Source organism: Monodelphis domestica, chromosome 3, assembly GCF_027887165.1.
Source record: "Monodelphis domestica isolate mMonDom1 chromosome 3, mMonDom1.pri, whole genome shotgun sequence".
NCBI lineage: Eukaryota > Metazoa > Chordata > Mammalia > Didelphimorphia > Didelphidae > Monodelphis > Monodelphis domestica.
This window is the reverse complement of record NC_077229.1, coordinates 321,554,834-321,576,439: the sequence shown is the minus strand read 5'-3', so window position 1 is coordinate 321,576,439 and position 21,606 is coordinate 321,554,834. Positions and strand designations below refer to the sequence as shown.

The 21,606-nt window shown below is 34.9% G+C and overlaps 1 protein-coding gene across 1 annotated transcript in view; it reads left to right on the top strand.

Annotated features, from left to right (window-relative positions):
* Positions 1-16,725, top strand: part of LACTB2 (lactamase beta 2) — a 69,999-nt gene extending 53,274 nt beyond the window's left edge. The window contains exons 5-7 of the mRNA XM_001378480.5: positions 10,259-10,407; positions 15,180-15,261; positions 16,409-16,725. Coding sequence (XP_001378517.1) covers positions 10,259-10,407; positions 15,180-15,261; positions 16,409-16,452 — 275 coding nt within the window. The 3' untranslated portion in view covers positions 16,453-16,725. The remainder of the gene's footprint in view (positions 1-10,258; positions 10,408-15,179; positions 15,262-16,408) is intronic.
* Positions 16,726-21,606: the final 4,881 nt, after the last annotated feature.

Below are 21,606 nucleotides of genomic sequence, written 5' to 3'. Positions count from 1 at the left end.
CCAAGAAGTCCAAGGTACTTGGTGCTTTTAAGCCTGTGCTTGGATGAAGCTGTAGCCCCAGGGCAAAATACCTCAAAGCATTGAGTACTGCAAGCCTTCAACAGAGGAGGCAGAATCAGCAGCTTTCCAGACTCTATCCATTGGCCCAAAAAAAAGGCTGAGAAAATGAGCAAACAGTAAAATTTCTATGGTGATAAAGAACAAAGCACAAAGTCGATAGGGGACAGTGAGATCCAAGCAACCACATATAAAACTTCAAAGAAAAATGGGAAAAAGAAATAAAGGTAATACAAAAAGAAAATAACTTAAAAGCAAAATTGGTCAACTGGAAAAAGAGGCACAAAAATCCAATGAAGAAAAGAGTCCCATGAAAAGTAGAATGGGCCAAATGAAAAAGGAGAATCAAAAAGTCATGAAAAAAATTCATTCTTTAAAAATTAGAATTGGGCAAATAGAAGCTAATGACTTAATGAGACATCAGGAAACAATAAAAGAAAATTGAAAGAATTAGAAGAAAATATGAAATATTTCATTGAAAAAACAACTGACCTAAAAAATAGAGCTAGGAGAGATCATTTAAGAATTTTTTAACTTTCTGAAAGTCATGATTAAAAAAAAAAAAAAAGCTTAAACCTCATATTACAAGAAATTATCAAAGAAAACTGCCCTGACATTCTTGAACCAAAGGGTGAACTAGAAATTGAAAGAATCCCCTAATCACTTTCTGCGTTAAATCCCCAAATGATAAGAGCTCCCAAGTCAAGGAGAAAATACTGCAAGCAGTCAGAAAAAAACAATTCAAATATCATGGAGTCCCAGTCAGTATTACACAGGATCTGACAGCTTCCAAACTGATTGATTAGAAGTTTGGAATATGATATTCCAGAAGGCAAAGAAACTGAGTTTATAATGAATAATCACCTGCCCATCAAAACTTTTTTTCAGAGGAAAACATGATAATTTCATAAAATAGAAGATTTCTAAGCATTTCTAAACAAAAAAACCAGACTTAAACAGAAAAATTGATATCCAAATACAAATTTCAAGAAAAACATGAAAAGGTAGATAAATAGAAAAAGTTTAAGGGCCTCAATAATGTCGAATTATTTATATTCCTACATGGAAAGATGATATTTGTAACTCTTAAAAATATTTTTCATTATCATCTTAGTTAGAAGTGTCATAGACAGAAGGTGTGATAGTAAGCTTAGCTAGTAAGTTTAGGATGATATGCAAAAAAAATCATGGGATGAAAAAGAGGATGGGGAAGAGAAAAGTAAAATGGGATAAATTATATCACATAAAGAGGTGCAAGGTGGGAAATACTATTACAGTGATGGGAAAGATGAGGGTGGTAATCAGTAATACTTAAACCTTACTCTCATGGGAATTGGCTCAGACAGAGAAGAACATTCAGATTCATTGGGGTATAAAATTCTATCTTACCCCATAGAAAAGTAAAAGGGGAATAAGAAAGGGTGTGGTGGGGAGGGGAGTAATATAAGAGAGGAAGAAGTTAGGGGGAAAGTGATTAAGAGATTTTAGCATGTGGGACCCTGACCAAATTTAGGAATTCTCCAGTCAAACAGATAAGATTATAGGAGGTAGACCATTATTTACTGACAGCTGATGGAACATAGAGCTCATTGATTTATTGAATATCAGACATCCTTCATGGTCTATAAAAACAAATTGTCCCCATGGTCTAGAGCTCTTACATCTATATCTCATTCCTTAACTTTTCCCTTGTGTTTTTTTTCATAATACAAAAAGAAGTAGAGTAGGGGGATCTCTTTCCCTGTCAGCAACAAGAGTAGCAATTATAATTTGCAACCAGAGCACATACCATTAGGAGTCATCCTTCTACTTAGCCAAGAAGGTGGTTCAGTTCTGGAATACAGTTCTAATGTGTGACCCTCCCTAGGCAAGGCACTTCATGCCCTTTGCCTAACCCTTACCACTCTTCTGCCTTAGAACCAATACATCATATTAATTCTAAAATAGAAGGTATGGGTTAATATATATGTATGTATGTGTGTATGTATGTATATATATATGTATATAGTTCTAAAGCCTAACCCAGAGAGAGAATTTTTAGTTACCTAGGCAGTATAATCTCAGAATATAGCTTTTTCTTTTTTTAAGAAAATCTAATTTATCTGTCTTCTTAAGTCTTTCAGAGTTCTTTATCTTCACAACATTGTTGTTATTATACCAATTATTCTCTTTGTTCTATTCATTTCACTATGTAACGATTCATACAAGTCTTCAATAACAGATAGAGGAGATTTCCTTGGTAGCAGTATTTTGGAGAGTTACTTCACTGGTCACTTTAAATTCAAGAGTCCAGAGTTTAGCCATTAGACTTTCCAGAAGTCCAATGGTAAGAAAACAGAGGAAAGGAAAGGGAAGCAGAGGTGGGGGGATGCTTTCTTATTCTCATAGACTGAGGGAAGACTAGCTCCCTTGATAAGAGTGTATGTTCCTGAGCCTCAATTTTAACCAGTCATCAGAAGATAGCACCAGTCTCTGAAGCTGTTGGTAGAGTTATACCCCATTAATGGGGTCCATTACCATGTAATCCTGTCAAGTTGATGGAGATGGGGAAGAAAGAAGAGACCCCAATCAAATTGATCAGAAACTTCCTTATTGCTCTCTTGTAAATGTCTAACACGTAGTGCTTGATACATACTTGGTAACCAAATTATTTATAAAGAAGAAAAATAACTAAAGTCCAGAGATCTTATTTGACTTGCCCAAGTTCACATAAGTATCAAGAAGCTGCAAAAAAAAGAGATAACTGCAGTGTCTAATCTATAAGAATTATGTTCCCCAAATTTACGCTTGGAACTTAAATGTGTTTTACTTTTTAAACAATTTTAAACAATAGTATAAATGGTAATTAGAGTCCTATACTAACTATAAATATATATATATATATATATATTTATTTATATATATATATGTGTGTGTGTGTGTGTGTGTGTGTGTGTGTGTATGGTAGTAGTCTCTCGGAAGCCGAGAATGACGATTGTCTTTGTGCATGTGTGCACAAAGATTTTTGTGCGTGAAAGAGATTTAAGTGGAAAAGTCAGTGCACAGAGACAGTCCCACTCTCTCGGCTTTGGAAGCCTGGGTCCAGTGGCACGAAAAATCATTACACCTGGAGACTTCCTCAGCTGCATTGGGTGGCCGTGTTGTCTTTTGTGCTCCAACACGCCCTAAGCACTCCACAGTACCTTGCTGTATTGCCATCTCAGCCGTTGAACCTTCTTGTTGGTTTCTTCCGCCTGTTCCGCCAAAGCAGTCTTCACATGCTGGGTGAGCAAAGCCCTGGTTCACCAGGGGTTGACAACCCGATGGCTACCCTCACAAGGTTTAGCCAGCCTGTCGAAGCCGTTGCTCGGAGTGTGGCCGCTGCCACATGCTAGCAGCTACTGGGAGCCACAAGTGAGAGCTGGGTGTCAGGTGAGGGTCAGAGGCTGGAGAGCTGCCCTAGGAGGGCACGACAAGCCCTCCATACCAAGGTGCTACCCCTCCCTGAATGCCAGTAACTGGGTAGCTCAGTGGATTGAGAGCCAGGCCTAGAGGAGAGGTCCTAGGTTCAAATCTGGTCTCAGATACTTCCCAACTGGGCGACCCTGGGCAAGTCACTTAACCCCCATTGCCTAGCCCTTACCACTCTTCTGCCTTAGAACCAATTCCCAGTATTGATTCCAAGATGGAAGGTAAGGGTTTAAAAAAAAAAAACCTATTTAATTTTATGCAATGTATCTGAGATATATGCTTAAGTCCAAGCTATTGATGGTAGTTCTTTTGGCCCAGGTTTAAGAGAAGGGTGGAATTCAGGAGTGGAGACCTAGAATAGGGATGTTAGAACAATAAAAGACCTAGGGGGAACCATCTAGCCACTACAGGTACCTGAGCCAGTTTTCCCCCTATTCTTTTAAATATTCTTATTAATTTCTATTTAATTTAAATTTTCTTTTTTTATTATGAACTTAGTTATCAACATACTTAATTATTAATTTATCAACAAATACACTTTTTAATATATAATGAATAAGAAAGACTTGTATGAGAAATTGAACTGTTTTGTAGTTCTTTTGAAGAAAGTGTGTATACACATACATAAAATTTAGCAAGGTAGTTACAAAACTACTCTATCCCATTCTGTGCTATTTTGTTTTTATCTGTGCCTTTTCCCAGAAGTTTTTATATTCTTTTCTTGTATATCTGTTACTAACTACCATCCCATCATCTCTTAGCAAGGTGAGGTTTCTCTCCCCTATCCCCTTTAGTGCTTGATAATGCACATCTTATTTTGTATCCTTAGTTCATTATCTCTCAGCCCAGAGGCAAGAGGTAAATTTCTCCAGAAATCTCTGTTGATCTGGTGTTACAAGGCCAAAGAGTACAAAGAGGGGAGGAAGGTTTTGGAAATCCCAAAAAAGTGGATTTTGTCAGTAGAGGGAAATCCCTGACAAGAAACTCCTGCTTATATAGTTTGATGCCCTCTCCAACTTGGAATCATAAAAGGATAAATGTCTTACCTGAGGCCACAGACACAATACATTCATATGTCAAAATTGGTTCAGCTTTTCACCCAACTGATGAATACTATTTTGTTTCTAGTTCTTTACTACTACTACAAAAAAAAAAAATCCTCCAGTAATTCCTGTGCATATAGGTCAAGATTTCAGAAGAAGAAAATAGTCATTGTTGGGGGATTTGTGAGAGTGGGTTCCTAATGCACTGTTGGAGGAGCTATAAATTGGTACATCAATTCTGGAAAGCCATGTAGAACTATACCCCCTTGGTTTTGTTTTGAGAGACCCTAATGACTGCTCTTTCCACTGTCACCACCTGTTTCCAATTGGGATTCCTCTTCTCCTTAATCCCTTGCAGAAGATAATGAAATTTAGAACTTTCTATTTTCCTAATCCTGAAGTAAGCATATAGTCAATTTGAGGCTTCCTAGAAGTATTTGAGTTTTCCTTTTGTTTGTTTTTGATGGTGTCTACAATGAAGCATGGGGTGAAATGGCCCCTTTTTTTGATGGGGAAATGAGACTGTCTCCTGTTATAGAGGCAATATTAGGTTTTTGGATACATAAAGAACTAAAGTATTAATCATCAGTATTTCACTTAAAAACAACAACAACAAAAAACATTTAACCAGACTCAGCCTCTTCTGGATAATCAGCCTTAGACACTGGTGGAAGAGGTCTGGGCTGAAGAGCAAGATGAGACTGGGAATGAGGAAGGGCAGGACAGGGCATTGAGTTGCTGTTGGTGTGTGCTGAGACTGGTGTTAGAAGAAAGAAGGAAAATAAATCCACATAAGTCATCAGCATTTCTGTATATTTCCAACACAGCAAGAGTTAGAAGAAAGAGAAATTCCATTTAAAATCACCCTAGACAATATAAAATACTTAGGAATCATATGAACACAACTACAAAACACTTTCCACACTAAACAATTGGAAAAAACATTAATTGCTCATAGGTAGGACGAACTAATAAAATAAAAATGACAATCCTACCCAAATTAATTTACTTATTACCTATCAAACTACTAAGAAACTTTTTTACTAAATTAGAAAAAATTATAACAAAGTTCATTTGGAAAAACAAAAGATCTAGACTATCAAGGGAACTAATGAAAATAAATGAAGTATGGGAGCCTAGCAGTACCAGATCTTAAACTGTACTGTAAAGCAGTGATCATCAAAACAATATGGTACTGGCTCAGAGACAGAAAGATCAGTGGAATAGACTTGAGGTAAATTACCTCAGCAAGACAGTCTATGATAAGCCCAAAGATTCCAGCTTTTGGAATAAAAATCCACTATTAGACAAAAACTGCTGAGAAAATTGGATCAACATCCCACACCCTACACCAGGACAAATTCAGAATGGGTAAATGACTTACATATAAAGAGAGACTCTGTTCCTCTTTCCCCAGTCCTAGGGTTACTGCTTATTCAGCCACCTCAGACTTTTGTCATTGATTTACACAAAATTGGGTCATAGAGGTCTCAGGCAGAAGTGAACTGAGAGACAAGGGAAAATGAAACAAGGATTCCCAAATTGAGAAAGGGAAGATTTTGGAAAGTTCTAATAGCACCAACCCAACTAGGTGAGTTGATAATTCCTTAGGAACTATACATGAAGGAGTTGCCTAGGTGTATTTTGTAAAAAATTATAGACTAAAAGCTGTTACTATGTTTTTTTTTTATTTTTAATTGCTTGTTTCTAGTCAATGTTATACGCACTCACTTCCATGAAAGATTTTACTATAGGATTTTGATGAGTCCATTTTACAGATTCAGTAATCTTGGAAAGTACTTCAAAGGCCATCTAGTATAACTTGCATCTGAACAAAAATCCCCTCTACCTATTCAACAACTTGTCTATAGCTTTTACTGGAAGACATAATGATTTCACCTCTATAGACAAACATTTTCCTTTTGACAACTCTTAGTGTTGAAATTTTTCCTTCTATCAAGCAAAAATTGGCCAGTGTACAACTTCTTGTTCTGTCTTGGACAGAGAGATCGGAAGAAAATTCTTAGAAAATTCTTACTTCCGATCTCAAACTATATTACAAAGCAGCAGTCATCAAAACAATTTGGTACTGGCTAAGAGACAGAAAGAAGGATCAGTGGAATAGACTTGGGGTAAGTAACCTCAGCAAGACAGTCTATGACAAACCCAAAGATCCCAGCTTTGGGGACAAAAATTTACTATTTGATAAAAACTGGGAAAATTGGAAGACAGTGTGGGAGAGATTAGGTTTGGATCAACACCTCACACCCTACACCAAGATAAACTCAGAATGGGTGAATGACTTGAATATAAAGAAGGAAACTATAAGTAAATTAGGTGAACACAGAATAATTATACATTTCAGACCTTTGGGAAGGGAACAATTTTAAAACCAAGCAAGACTTAGAAAGAGTCACAAAATGTAAAATAAATAATTTTGAATACATCAAATTAAAAAGCTTTTGTACAAACAAAACCAATGTAACTAAAATCAGAAGGGAAGCAACAAATTGGGAAACAATCTTCATAAAACCTCTGACAAAGGTCTAATTACTCAAATTTACAAAGAGCTAAATCAGTTGTACAAAAAAATCAAGCCATTCTCCAATTGATAAATGGGCCAGGGACATGAATAGGCAGTTTTCAGATAAAGAAATCAAAACTATTAATAAGCACATGAAAAAGGGCTCTAAATCTCTTATAATCAGAGAGATGCAAATCAAAACAACTCTGAGGTATCACCTCACACCAAGCAGATTGGCTAACATGACAGCAAAGGAAAGTAATGAATGCTGGAGGGGATGTGGCAAAGTAGGGACATTAATTCATTGCTGGTGGAGTTGTGAATTGATCCAACCATTCTGGAGGGCAATTTGGAACTATGCCCAAAGGGCGATAAAAGACTATCTGCCCTTGGATCCAGCCATAGCACTGTTGGGTTTGTACCCCAAAGAGATAATGGACAAAAAGACTTGTACAAGAGTATTCATAGCTGCACTCTTTGTGGTGACCAAAAACTGGAAAATGAGGGGATGCCCATCAATTGGGGAATGGATGAACAAATTGTGGCATATGTTGGTGATGGAATACTATTGTGCTAAAAGGAATAATAAAGTGGAGGAATTCCATGGAGACTGGAACGACCTCCAGGAAGTGATGCAGAGCGAGAGGAGCAGAACCAGGAGAACATTGTACACAGAGACTAATACACTGTGGTACAATCGAACGTAATGGACTTCTCCATTAGTGTCAATACAATGTCCTAGAACAATCTGCAGGGATCTAGGAGAAAAAAACACTATCCACAAGCAGAGGACAAACTGTGGGAGTAAAAACACCGAGGAAAAGCAACTGTCTGACTACAGGGGTTAAGGGGATATGATTGAAGAGAGACTCTAAATGAACACTCTAATGCAAATACCACCAACATAGAAATGGGTTCGAATCAAGAACACATGTGATAACCAGTGGAATCGTGCGTCGGCTATGGGGGGGGGGGGGGGAGGAAAAGAAAATTATCTTTGTCTCCAATGTATAATGTTTTGAAATGACCAAATAAAATATTGTTTAAAAAAAAATTCTTAATTCCTCTTTCAAAATGAAAGTCTTTTAACTACCAGAAGATTGATTTCCTGTTCCCTTTAAATCTTCTATTCACACCGTTTCTTCTTCTGAACCTTGTTTCTTAAATGATTCCTAGGATATGGCACCATAAATGAACACAGAATTCTAAAAATGTGGACTATCACCATCCTCCTTAGTCATGAATACTACAACTCTCCTAAGAAGCCTAAAATTGCACTTTGGGGAGACTAACATTACAGTATCACTTCACACTGAGCTTAAGGCAATGAAACCCTCCAAATTTTTCTCATATGAAACAGTGCCTACTCATGGTTCTCCCTTATTGTACTTGTGAATTTGATTTTTTTTAAGCCAAGATTAAGATTTTATATTGATCTCTATTAAATTTAATCTTGTTACATTCCACTGTTTTGCTTTTCAAGATCTTTTTGGATCCCAACTCTTTTATCCAGTGTGTTAGCTGCTCCTCCTAGCTTTGTGTCATCTGCCAATTTGGTAAGCATGCTATCAAAACCTTTGTCCAAGTTACTTTGACTTGGACATTTAGCATAGGCCCCAAATTTTGATAATAATAATTGTTAACATATTAGTAAGATTTTAAGGTTTCCAGGGAGCTTCATATTATGATCTCATTTCATCTTCACAACACTCAAAGTTAGAAGTAATTATCCCCATTTTACCAATGAAGAGAATGAGGCAGATAGACTTTAAGTAACTTCCCCAGGTAGATCTTCCTGATTCCAAATCCTACATTCTATACATTATGTCATCCAACTACCTACAGATCCCTAGAACACTTCACTAGAGACTCTTTGAGGCCAAATTTCTATCTTTTCCACAAGAATAATATGAAGCTTTTTAAAATCCTCTTCTTAAATCTAAATAGACTATATCTTCTAGCTAGCATAAAATAAAAGTAAATGATGGTAGTTTTGCATGACCTGTTCTTGATGAAGTCATACTGAATTGTTTTGATCATAATATATAGGATTTTGCCAAGATTTGATGTCCTAATCTGTCATTTACAGACTTTTTTCTCTTGTTCTCCTCTCTCTCTCTCTCTCTCTCTCTCTCTCTCTCTCTCTCTCTCTCTCTCTCTCTCTCTCTCTCTCTCTCTCTCTCTCTCTCTCTCTCTCTCTCTCTCTCTCTTTTTAATTGGTATAACACTTGACCATCAGGCTTGTTGCATTTTTCTCATTCTCTGCTATCTTCAAAAATCTGTTATAGTAACTCAGGAATAACATCAGCCAGTTAGTGTTTAGTAATATACATCTGAGCCTGGGGAGTTAAAATTATCAAAAGCAATTGGTTTTTCTCTTACTAACTACTTATATGGGGGAGTTTCTTGCTGTTCTAGGATGGGGATGTTAGGGTATTTTCTCTGGAAACAGACTGTTTTTCATTACCTTTTAAAATGTTACTTTAAAAAAATCAATTCATATATTTTAACCTCCACCTCACTTGGTGGTTTTTATGCTGGATTATTTGCACTTTTATGCTAAAAGGAAAACCAGACTACACAAATTGGGAAGAAAGCCAATATAGATTACAAAATATCATAAAGAAATGTTTTATTGTCTCCTAACTCAAACTAAGCTAATAAACTGGTGCTTAGACTATGCCTATTTTAATAAATAGAACAATTTGTTCCATTTGTATAGAGATGACACATCTATGATTTGGGCCTCTTGAAACTATTTTGTTCTCTGTCATTTTAAACATCTTTCCTACAACCTATTGGGTAATCAGCTAGCTTGTTTTCTTTATTTAGAAATGGTTTATGAAACCCAGCTAATACAAAAACTATCTCCAAATTAGTAAAGTTCAAATAATGAAGCATCACCTCATTGTCATTCTTATATTCTTACTGCTTTCAAGTTTAAATTTTAACAAATTTCATTATTCATTCTTCCTTTCTATATGTATTGTCTTTAATGTGCATAAGGACATTTGGTACATATTTTACTTTAATATTATTCTTTAAGATTATACCATAAATTTTATGTATTATAACTTTATAGCAGTCAAAAAATTCATATCCCTTAGAACTGTTAGGAATTGATTAAATAAACAAGCTCTTTTTACCTAAATGGTTTGTGTTTTGTCAATATATTTTAATTTAGGACATGGACCAGTCATCTATGATGCTGAAGCTAAAATTCGAGAATACATTTCTCACAGAAATGCACGAGAACGTCAAATTCTTAATTTTTTTAATGATAATGTTGGAGAGTTATTTACTGAAACGGAGCTTGTAAAGATTATTTATAAGGTAATTCAAGTTTATTTTCTGGTTTGCACAGATCCAAAATTGTAGACAAAATTATGTTACTGTCATATATCATTAGCAGAATATAGAGGCCACAAGTTGATTATGTATGCACACAATGACACCTCCTTCACTAGAAGTCACGACTTCTAATGATCTCAGCCATCCAGAACACAGCTATTAATTGAGGAATAAGAGGAAAAAAGCCTCTGAACACAAAAAAGCAGCTATCATGTAACCAGGAACAATAAAGCATACATATTTTATTCCCTGAGAGTCCAGTTGACTTAAAATAACCTACAACAGGTTAGAGCCTAAGTTAGAAGAGTCTAATAAAAAGCCAGGACTCGGGTAACAGCATTAAAAAGTGGCTATTGTTGGCAGCTTGCTAGTGTTAGGAGGGGTATAAATACAAGCATCCTAAATACCTTAGTAGCCCTGAGAGTATTACTATATTATAGCATTGAGATAATGATTGATGATGATAATAAATATTATTCATCTGATCAAGAAAAGATTTGTGTTCATTACATTCTGAGAAGGTAAAGGAATGCATAACATATTTTAGAAATTTTCATCATGAATAGTTTTATTTGTTAATATTTTGATACTTTAAAGTAGACCTTAGTCATCTGGAAGTTCTACTTGTGTAGAACATCTCATTTTCCCATGATGTCAGGTAAATAAGTTGCTACAGTATCTCATGCTTTTTTTCCTGAGAAAATGAATCATCACAGTCACTCCTTAGTATATAATATAGCAAGACTATCTGTCAGGTTTAACTAGAAGATACTAGCAAGTCATCTGTGAGTAAAAAACACATACAAAAAAGAAACTCTTATCACAAAGAAGTTAACAAGAAGCAGAAGTATTAAAGACTAAATTATGTCAGAGAAATTTGAATCTTACCCTCCCCAACCACTAACAAAATATTTATCAATGAAATCTTAAAGAATAATATTATAATGTATAATTAAAAAGGCTAAAGGTATAGAGGAAAAGAATGGGAATACAAAATAAAAAAATTATTTTTAAATGGAAATATTTTAGTGTGGTTGTTTACAGTGACATTCAACATAAAATCAAAAAGTTAAAAGGGGCTTCAGAGTCCAGCTAGTGAATTCAGTTCAGTCCATAGCTGAAAAATAATTTTTTCTTTAATATCAACTCTACTTAAAACCTTCAGTGAGAGGAAATTCACTACTACTTAAAGCAGCCCGTTCTAATTTTTTCCTGAAATAGTGCTAAAATCTGCTCCATAGTCAATTCTTGATTTTCTCCACTGGAGTTGAGAAGTCTTGTTTCCTCTTCCAACATAAAATAACTGAAAGCAGCTATTGTCTACCATTCCATTTAGTTTCTTTTCCAGGCTAAATACCTTAGTTCTCTCAATTAGCATCCTCCCCTATAGGTTGACCCTCACAGCCCTCTTCACCTTTCTCTGGATGTACTCAGGCTTGGCAATGTCCTTCCAAAAAAAGGTGGAGCCTAGAAATGAACACAGTATTCTCACTATGGAATAAAACTAGACTATAGGTTAGGACTATCACATTGTTCTGGAAACTGCCTCAATGCAGCATTAATTTGGAATGGCACTGTCATAGTGCAGCTTCATGTTAACTTTGTGGTACCCCCCCCAAAAAAAACTCTTTTTTTTCATGAGAAATATTGCCTAGCCATAATATTTCCCAATCTTATACTTATGTTTGATTTTAAAATAGTTTTTTAAGATTTCAAATTTATTCCTATTTCATATAAGAATCAGTTCATTTTTGCCTATTAAGATCTTTTATCTGAATCTCAAATTGGGAACCTAGATTCCCATCAGCTACAAATTAGACTAACCTATCATCTATACATTCATCTAAGACACTGATAAAAATGTTGGAAAAGCTCAGATCTTTGGGGAACTGCAGTAGAGACCTTCTACCAAATTAACATTTTGCCCATTGATGTTTAATTAAATTAATTAAATACACTTTCCCCCCTTTTCTTCCCTATAATGATAGCATGAGAGTATGCCAAATATTTTGCTAAAATTTAGGTAAATTATATCTATGGAATCTACAAATTTAATGCTTTCTAGAGATCTTGACACCTAGTGAGCATTTAATAATTGCTTATTGATTGACTGGTCCACCAGCTTGGTAACCTCATTTAAAAAGGAAATGAGTCATTCTGGCATGATCCATTCTTGATGAAGCCATGCTGGCTTTTGGATGATCTAGTCTCTCAAGTGGCTAATTTAGTCTTTGGTATTAAATGAAATACTTAGGGAGATTATTAGCTCCTAAAGCAATATCACTTTCAGTATAATTTGCACACTTTTTTAATAAGGTGCTTCAAAATCTAGGCAAGTAAGTACTTATTCACTTAGTCTATTTAATACATTGTAACTCACTAGGTACTCTAGTAGTCTAAAAAAGTTAACAGCAGCCTCTTGAATCACTCAGCATATATTTTATTGATAGTATCATCTCTACTTGGAAATGTGTTAGGAATTAAAGAAAAAAGAATGATCATTTGATCATAAATAGTAGTATGCTGGCAAAGTAGCATACTGGTAACAAAGAAATACTGAGGCATACTATAGGTCACTAAAGAATGACAGTGGTGACAATCTTAATATTCAATTTTGAATATATTTCAAAGCTCAGCATATATATGAAATGTAAACCAAAAAATCTTAACATATACTATGTATACTACTATTTATTTATTTGGTTAAGAAAGTAACTAATAAATACATATATGTATGCATTTGTTACGTTCATGCATTTATTATTTAATGGGCGTAAACAAAGTTTGACCATCCCCAGATTACCAACAGAAATTGCACATGCATTTCATAGTTTTTCAATCCCATTTTAAATTTTTTCAACACAATTTCATTGCAATAAAAATCAAGAAAGAAATCAGTTTTTCAACCTATTGAAATTGCATCTTATTAACTACTGTTGAAATTATTTTGGTATGTTTTATAGTAACTTTTTTATTGTAACAGTATTTATTTTCAGGAAATATATATTTAACTTGATAAATTTTGGTTAACTTCTACACATATTTATTTTTATTATAAGCTCACCTGTTTTATGGGAAAACATTTTCCCCATTAAAATCTCTTAAATTATAAACTTCAGAATACTTGATCTGAAATGAAATTTACAAAATGTAACAAACATTTATTTTCTCCTAATGGACACAACACTAAGAGCTAGAACTCTGCCCACAAGTAACTTATAATACAGTATAGGGATAAGACACCTATAAACACATAAAGCTGCCATTAATAATTTCCCATTAAGTGCATTAGAGTTACAAAGCAAAATTCTATCTGAGTTCTGAGTGGGAAAATCATTACCAACAATGTTTGGTGGCATTTTCATTTGTCTGGATTGTACATTTAAAAATAATTATTTTAGAAATCTTTCTTTTTCTACTTTTTTCCATGAAACCTCCCTTACTATAACAGTCATCAAAATATGACATATTTGGAAAGAATAAAGTTGAAAATTATTACACTTATGCAGAAAGGATATTTTACAAATTAAAATAGTAGGAGAAATGTTACAAATGAAAAATGTTGCACATTTCTTGTTTTCATGGCACTGCTCTTCTGGTTATACCTATCTGATCATTTCTCTGTTTCCATGTTGTCTTCCCATTAGATTGTGAGTTCCATTAAAGCAAAGAAATTTTTTGTCTGTTTATTTTGTTTTCTTTCTTTTTTGGTACACTTAGCAAACTGCCTGGCATGTAGCAAGTACTTAGTAAATGTGGATGACTGACTATTAAGGAGAAAAGGAGTCAATCATATAAGGAAACCAAAAGTTAAACAACAGTTTCTGAAAGCTGTTCTGGTACTCATGTAATGCTAGAAAATCAAAAGGAAATTCCTTAGCCTTTGAGTAGATACTAGAGAAAATGAAGGGGATAATTTAGACCAGGTTGTACAAAATAAGAAAGTGTGATTGGGTTGCAATCTGCATGCCTGGAGGAAGTGTTTACTCTTAATGAGATTAATGAGATCACAGGTCCTTAGAAGTACTGCTGCAAACAGAAATCCTACTTTTAGGCTTCTGTTTCTTCAGAGTTCATCTAGGTGGATAAATTCTTCTCTCATTAATTTAATGCCTGCCATTTCTGTGAAATACCAGCATGCTCTCTCCTATTTCTTCTGTTTCTGTTTGTGAATTTGTTTCTGTGGCCCCTTGCCTTCTCCCTTTTATCCCACCACTTCTTCCTCTGATTTCTTTCTTGAGTCACTTCTTTTTCCTCTAGCTTTCCTATTTAGGGGGATTGGGGGGAGAAGGGGAGGTTAGGGAGAACATTAACTTTTTTCATACACCTATGTGCCAGGAATTGTAGTAAATGCTGAACAAATAAATCCTAATTCATATTCTTTGTTAATGCTGACCAGTTAGGTGGTTATTAAATATTAGATCCTATCAAAAATTTTAAGTGTAAAATCTAAGTCCCAAATATTTATAAAATATGAAAGTAAGAAAAGATATTTTCATGTATAAGTTAGGCCATACTACATTCTTCTATAATATAATCAAGACTACTCAAAAACAATACTAATACTATAGGGATCAAGTATGTCAGCCTAAAACATAAAGCTTAACAATGTGAAAGATTTTAAGGCCACTTATAGGAGCACCTCCAGATAAAGCTTCTCTTGATATCACTTTGTTCCAAGAAGTTCTATAAAATAAATCTACCTAATGGGTTTTCAAAAATAATATTTTTCTTCCACTCTTGTCTCCTCTTAGAACACTCCTGAGCATTTATATAAAGCAGCTAAACATAACCTCTCCCTTCATTTGCACAAATTAGAAAAAGATGGAAAATTATGTAAGTATTCTTTAAAAGTGCAATTCTACTTCATTTTTTAACATTGTCAGTTTTTCCATAGTTCTCTATCAGCTGCCTATATAGAAAAAATGTTTATTGAAATACAGCTTCTGACCATCTGCCCAATCCATTATGTCAAAGGTATGGACGATAGAGCTGGCCAGTTGCATAGATCCAAAAAATCTATTTGGGAGTTAGGGGGAGAGATACCAAAAGAGACAGAGAATGAGAGTTAGGGGTAAGGGCAGAACAAGGCCTTATACAGAATCTGCCATTCTATGATTTTTTGAGGCAGCTAGTTTATGCAGTGGATGGAGCACTACATTGGTAGAAGTTGGTGTTTAGTTTTGTCTAACTCCTGACCCCATCTAGGGTTTTCTTGGCAAAGATACTGGAGTGGTTTGCCATTTCTTTCTCAAGTTTGTTTTATAGCTGAGAAAATTGAGGCAAACAGGGTTAAATGACTTGCCCAGAGTCACAGACAGTTAGTGAGGTCAGATTTGAACTCAAGAAGATGGGTCTTCCTGATTTCAGGCCCAGCAGTCCCTGGATTCAGAAAGACTTGAGTTCAATCTGACCTCAGATACTTATCTAGCTATATGACCTTTGGCAAATCACTTACTCTAGCTCAGTTTCCTGAGCTATAAAATGGAGATAATAATAACCACCTCCCAAAATTGTTAAAAGGATCAAATGAGATATTTATAAAGTTCTCAGTACAGCAACTGGTACTATATAGATGTTACTATTGTTGATCTGTTAAATTAGAATAGATCAGTCACAGAGGTAATTTCCATTTTTTGATAGCTTTTCCTAATTGAGGCGACAAAGGGTATATTTTCTGAAAAAGAATAGGAGAAAGCCCTAGTTACCCAGGAAATAGTGAAATGGCTATTCTTGGATTCATTAAAAATGAAAAGATTTATTAAAGCAATTCAGTGATCATTATGGAAGTTTCAGATTGCTAAAGATTACTTTTTGATTCTTTATAAATTGTAAAAATCTTAAAGCAATTTATATTACCTATATCTACAAAATAATGACGCAAGTTTTCATATGAGGCATAGAACATTATTATTTCATATTTAACATCTCTTTAAATCAACTTAATTTATTTAAATTTTTTTTTTCTTTTGTCTTTTCACAGCAAGTGAAATGACTCCTGAAAAGAAATGGAAAGCCAATCTCTAATTTTGTCAGTAAATAAAGAATATGAAATCTTTATTGAGATGTATGCTAGCGGAGAATATGGAAAAAGAAACTAGCTACAAATAATCACTTCTGCTCCGTTGTCAAAAAATAAGAATTGTATAATCTCTAGGGTATGGACTATAAAATTATAATCCATCTAACTTTATTAGTTTCAAGACTTTATGAATAGATTGTAATAATTTGTGAGTGCTTAAAAGACTAATTAAGCTTGCTATACTTTAAAGTTAATAAAACAGTTTATTTTGAACAGTCTTCCTTGAAAATTGTCAATTGACAAAAGTAACAATATATTTTCCTTAGTTTCTTAAAGCAGCACAACTTCATCTTTAATCCTTCCTACTTCTCCAACTCTATGTATTAAAACTTATGTCTGGTAGATCTATATGTTCTCATACATTTTCATTTTTGGTTATCTTTTATTTCTTAATATTTAGTTATTAATAATTTTTTTAAAGATTCACAATAGCAAGCCTTCATCTTCAAAGACCTTATTTAAAATACATTCCTTGTCTACGAGGCAGCTAGGTATGAGATTAGAGCAATGGAACCCAAGTCAGGGTCAAATCCAGCCTCAGACACTTTGTAGCTATGTGACTTCTGACAAGTCACTTAATCTCTGCCTCAGATTCCCCAACTATAAAATGGGGATGGTAATATCTTCTACCTTGCAGGGTAGTTGTGAGAATTGTCAGCTAGGTTTTTGGGAACCCCAATTTTGCCCCTCTCTTTTGGGAACTTACCTTAAGGGGAATCCCAGACTGACTTTGTTTCAGACTGAACAGTAGACCTTAAAGTACTTAATGATCCCAGTTTAGGTGGGACTAATAGACATAATCTGATCTTAAATACTCTTTTTGTCTTAGAAGTTTCTTCCATTGTATCAATGTCTTCTCCCAGGAAGCCCAGCCCATAGTTGGACTCTTTCTTTGGTATCCATTGTAAAGCATTAGCCTCTCCCTGATAATCCTTCTTGAACTCCTTATTTCCTTGTAGCCATTATAAAGCCAATCAATCATGTCCTGAGTTCTCCAAAAGGCATATAAGATTCCTGTGTTCTATTGTTCTTTGGAGAATCATTTAATGTGGTGATCCTCTCAGAGAAACTATCTGCAGAGCTCCCAGAGTTCAACTCTGTGTGGTATTTAGCCCTTGGCTCTGTGTGGCTGCTAATTATTAAGGACCTGTCTCTTTCCTGATGAAAGATTTGGTTTTGTTGACTAGTGGTTCTGTTTTTCCAGGTTGAAAGGATCAAATGAGATAATATTTGTAAAGCACTTAATACAGTGACTAGCACATAGATGGCATTATATAAATCCCAACTATTAAAATTATTACTCTAGAAAGATATGATATTCAGAAAATAAATATGGTATGAGGTCGAATAACCATAACCCATGTGTCACTAGAGACCTGCTTCCTGGCAAGAGATCCAGGTATAATTTGGGAGGAATCTCTCATAATACCTCTAGATCATCTCTAAGAATGTCATTCTCTGACATATGAGTCTCTCCCTCTCTCACAAAGCCACACACACACAAACGACCTCATATCCCCACCCCAAGCTCCTTTAGGAATATCAGTATAAAATTTTTCTCTCTCCTTTTCTCCTCAGAAGGACACTGATCCCCCTTTAAGCATTCAGGCTAAGACATCACACATGAAATATATTTCAATTAACCCAACAGAGACACAAGGTGGGCTCCTTTCTAAAGCCTTCAACTATCAGGAGGTCTCACCTCCCTTTTCCAAAAGGGATTTTTTTCTCCAGAGAATCCCATTTTCCCTCTGAACCTATACAGTTCACATGACTCAGTCCTTCTAAGGAAGGAATAGGATTGAGTTTCTCTTGAATATAGTTGGTTCCCTGGCAATGTGAACTCTATTACCTTTCAAAAGCAAGTTCAACAAAAGAAACCAGTTGACAGATGAACAAAGAAGTCACTAAGCAAGTAAGTTAAATACTTTAGTTTTTGGTTTATTAAGTACAGTTATATATTACTATTGTACATTTTTGTTATTTAAACTATAAATATCACGAAATTATGGTGTTTTTTTTTCTCCAACTGACACACCACCCAAGTTATACTCATTTTTTTGGTGAATTTTGACACACCAAGCTCAAAAGGTTGCCCATCGCTGTCCTAGGTAGTGCATACTAGGGTAGCACCACCTACTGATAGGAAGTAGAGACTGCAAGCATGGTTCAGTTTCCTGTCCATCTCAAACAGCTTCCATTTCCAGAGAGCCTTACCAAGTTTATGTAGCTTACAGCTTTAGGATGTCTTTTCTTACTTCTGATTCGGGGAGGGGGGGGTGTATTGATTGGATACCTTACAGTTGATAGCTTGCATAATCTCAAGATTCAGGGGTTAGATTCACCTCCCTACACCCCCTTTTGGGCTGCCCAGATTCTGCAACACACCCAATATGACATTTGTCCTCACTATACCTAGTGTGTATATGGAGAACTCCAGAGGTATGACAAAAGGAATCTAAGTAGATGATGATACTGGGGAGGGTAAGGAACCTTAAAGAGATCTGGAAGTTTATTGAGCTTAACTTTTTGAATTTTGTTTCCCCTCCATAATAGTGAAGAAGTCTATTAGACTTTGAGAAAAGGACTTTTGAATTCAGTGCCTGTATTGTCATGCATATTGTATTTTAAATTGTTTTAAATTTGTTTTTTTTTAACTTTTTTTAAATTCAATTTTGTTTTTTAAGTTCACATATTAATGTGATAAATACATTTTTTACACAATCATTTTAAGCTACTGTGTTTTGGCTATTGGTTATATTGTTACATTGTCTTTATTTGTACCTTTCCTCTCTGATTGTACCAAAGAACATATCATTATGAGAGCCCATAAACACCTTGCAGAAGCCCTTTTCCTGGCAAAACCATAACTCCTTATGGATGCTGAGTTTGTCATCTGATCAATCAAGGTCACATGTTGCCTTAACAGCCTTTTATGCCTTTTTGCCTTTGTTAATTGCCACATGACAATGGATGGACTCCATCAAACTGGTTACAACCTGTATATAAATTTTGGAGAATTTAATGAGTTAAATATCTCAATTGATTTTAAGGGGTCTTCAGACATGATTTTCAGATATTTAATAGCATCCAGTACCTCTGACTGATCATTTACCTGCTTCTGAGTTGTTTGTAACAAGAGGTAAGGGTCCATTTGTTGTTGAAGTGGAGTGCAATGGCATCATTGTATTTTCTCATCTCCCCATTTATTAAAAATCTGATGGATAAGACATCTAAAGTGATTTTCACTATTTAGTTCTCAACTCCACATAAATGGGTGGGATGTATTGGAGATAGGTCTTTTACACTGTTACAGATTCATACCAGGGGGAGAGAGGTTTCCCAAGAGGCTTAGTTACCTCAAAATAGGTTATAATCTCATCTAGGAGGTGGGAATGATTTTTTTCTGTGAAGCATAGTAGTTTCGAAATGGGTTTTTTATATTTGTAACTCTTCAGCTTATTCTACTCTTCCACCAGAATGATCTAAATTCTTGGTGACATTTTAGACCCAAAAGGTTTTCATCAGCAGAACAGAGGTTTGTGGGGGGGTTTTCTGAGCTCCTCTGCGAAATTTTGGAATGATGGCTGTAATAGACTGTTAAAAAATATCTCAACCAAAGTTGAAAGTTTGGTTATATCTGTAGAACTTGTGACAAGTATCTATGAGCTTCATAGGCTTTTTAAATGTCACACAGCAACTCATTTGAACCCTAATAATAGTGTGTTTGTTTGCTATTGTCATTAACGGTGATACTATGATTTGGGGAATTTTGATACTTCTCGAATATGCATTGCCTGTTGTGCTACTGTTTTATAAAGTTGTTACTTTGTGAAAATCATTTTCACTCACACTGTGGATCATGGCCAAGTTAAAAAAGAAAAATCTCATTTTGGGGTGAGAAACCTTTGTATTCTACCTCTCTTTGGCTGACATAGTGTGTCATTGATTGTAAGCTATATATTTTTGATTTTTAGAAACATTTTTATTATTGGGTTTTTTCCTTGTATATGCAATACAGTATTTGAGTTTTATTTTTTCTTTTATTTTTTGAACTTGAAGCACATTTTACCAATATTAAAAAGTGTTTTTTTTTTTAATTTTGCTCTAGGGTAAGTTTAAAATGTCTTTTAGCACTAATGTCAATGCATACCCCAAAAGCTTTAGACTATAAAAACCTGCCATTCATTGTTTAATGTTATGGGACTATGCTTAATGATTCTGTCTGATTCCAGGAGAAGGGAACACAAAAGGAGCCACTGCACAGTGACAAGGAAGCACAAAGTTAACCTGCATATTGCCAATTGAGCACATGGTCAAGGAGATCAAACAATCACAGCAGCATTGATGACATTCTGAGCCAAGACAAGAGGATTTGAAATTGTTTAGGGTTTGAGGTTGAGGCTGTTTGACATTTGTTAAAGACAGGACTTCCCTGAGCCACATTCTACCAAGCACCTCACTTTGGCTGCCGTCCTGGCTCCTGTATCCCTGAGAGAAAAGGTAAAATCAGACCAGGGATACTATTTCCCAATTTGCTGCTAAAAATCTAGTCCCTTTTCTATCTTTCATAGTATGGTAATTTCCTGTAGTACTGACTGCTGATTGGGTAAGTGCATGATTGATACTACAGGCTTGTGGGACATAAATCACTTTAATTGAGCCTTAATTCAAGAATCTATTATAGGTTTACTTTTCCTTTACTTAGATTTTTTAGGCATAAGTCTTTGATATTTTATATTTCATCCAGAAGTTACTTTTTTATCTTTTATTTGGATTTTTTGCTGTTTTTGATTTTCTTTTGCCACTTTATTCATATACCTCATAACTCAGCCATGTATCCATAAGTAATCCCTGTCTTTTTCACCATCATCCTCAGGGGGGAATGTATTATCCTATAATGCAAAGTTTAAAGTCTTTTGAGAGTAATTTTAGGGTAAGAAACGTGTTACCTTCCAGAATTCAGAAAGTGAACTGTTTGGAGAAAGCAGCTATGAAGATGTCTGCAGGAACCACCCACTGCACCAGAAGATCCAGAGTGAACTTTGGGATGCAGTGAATTGAACTATGGGAGATTGAATGCATTTATTTTGAATGTA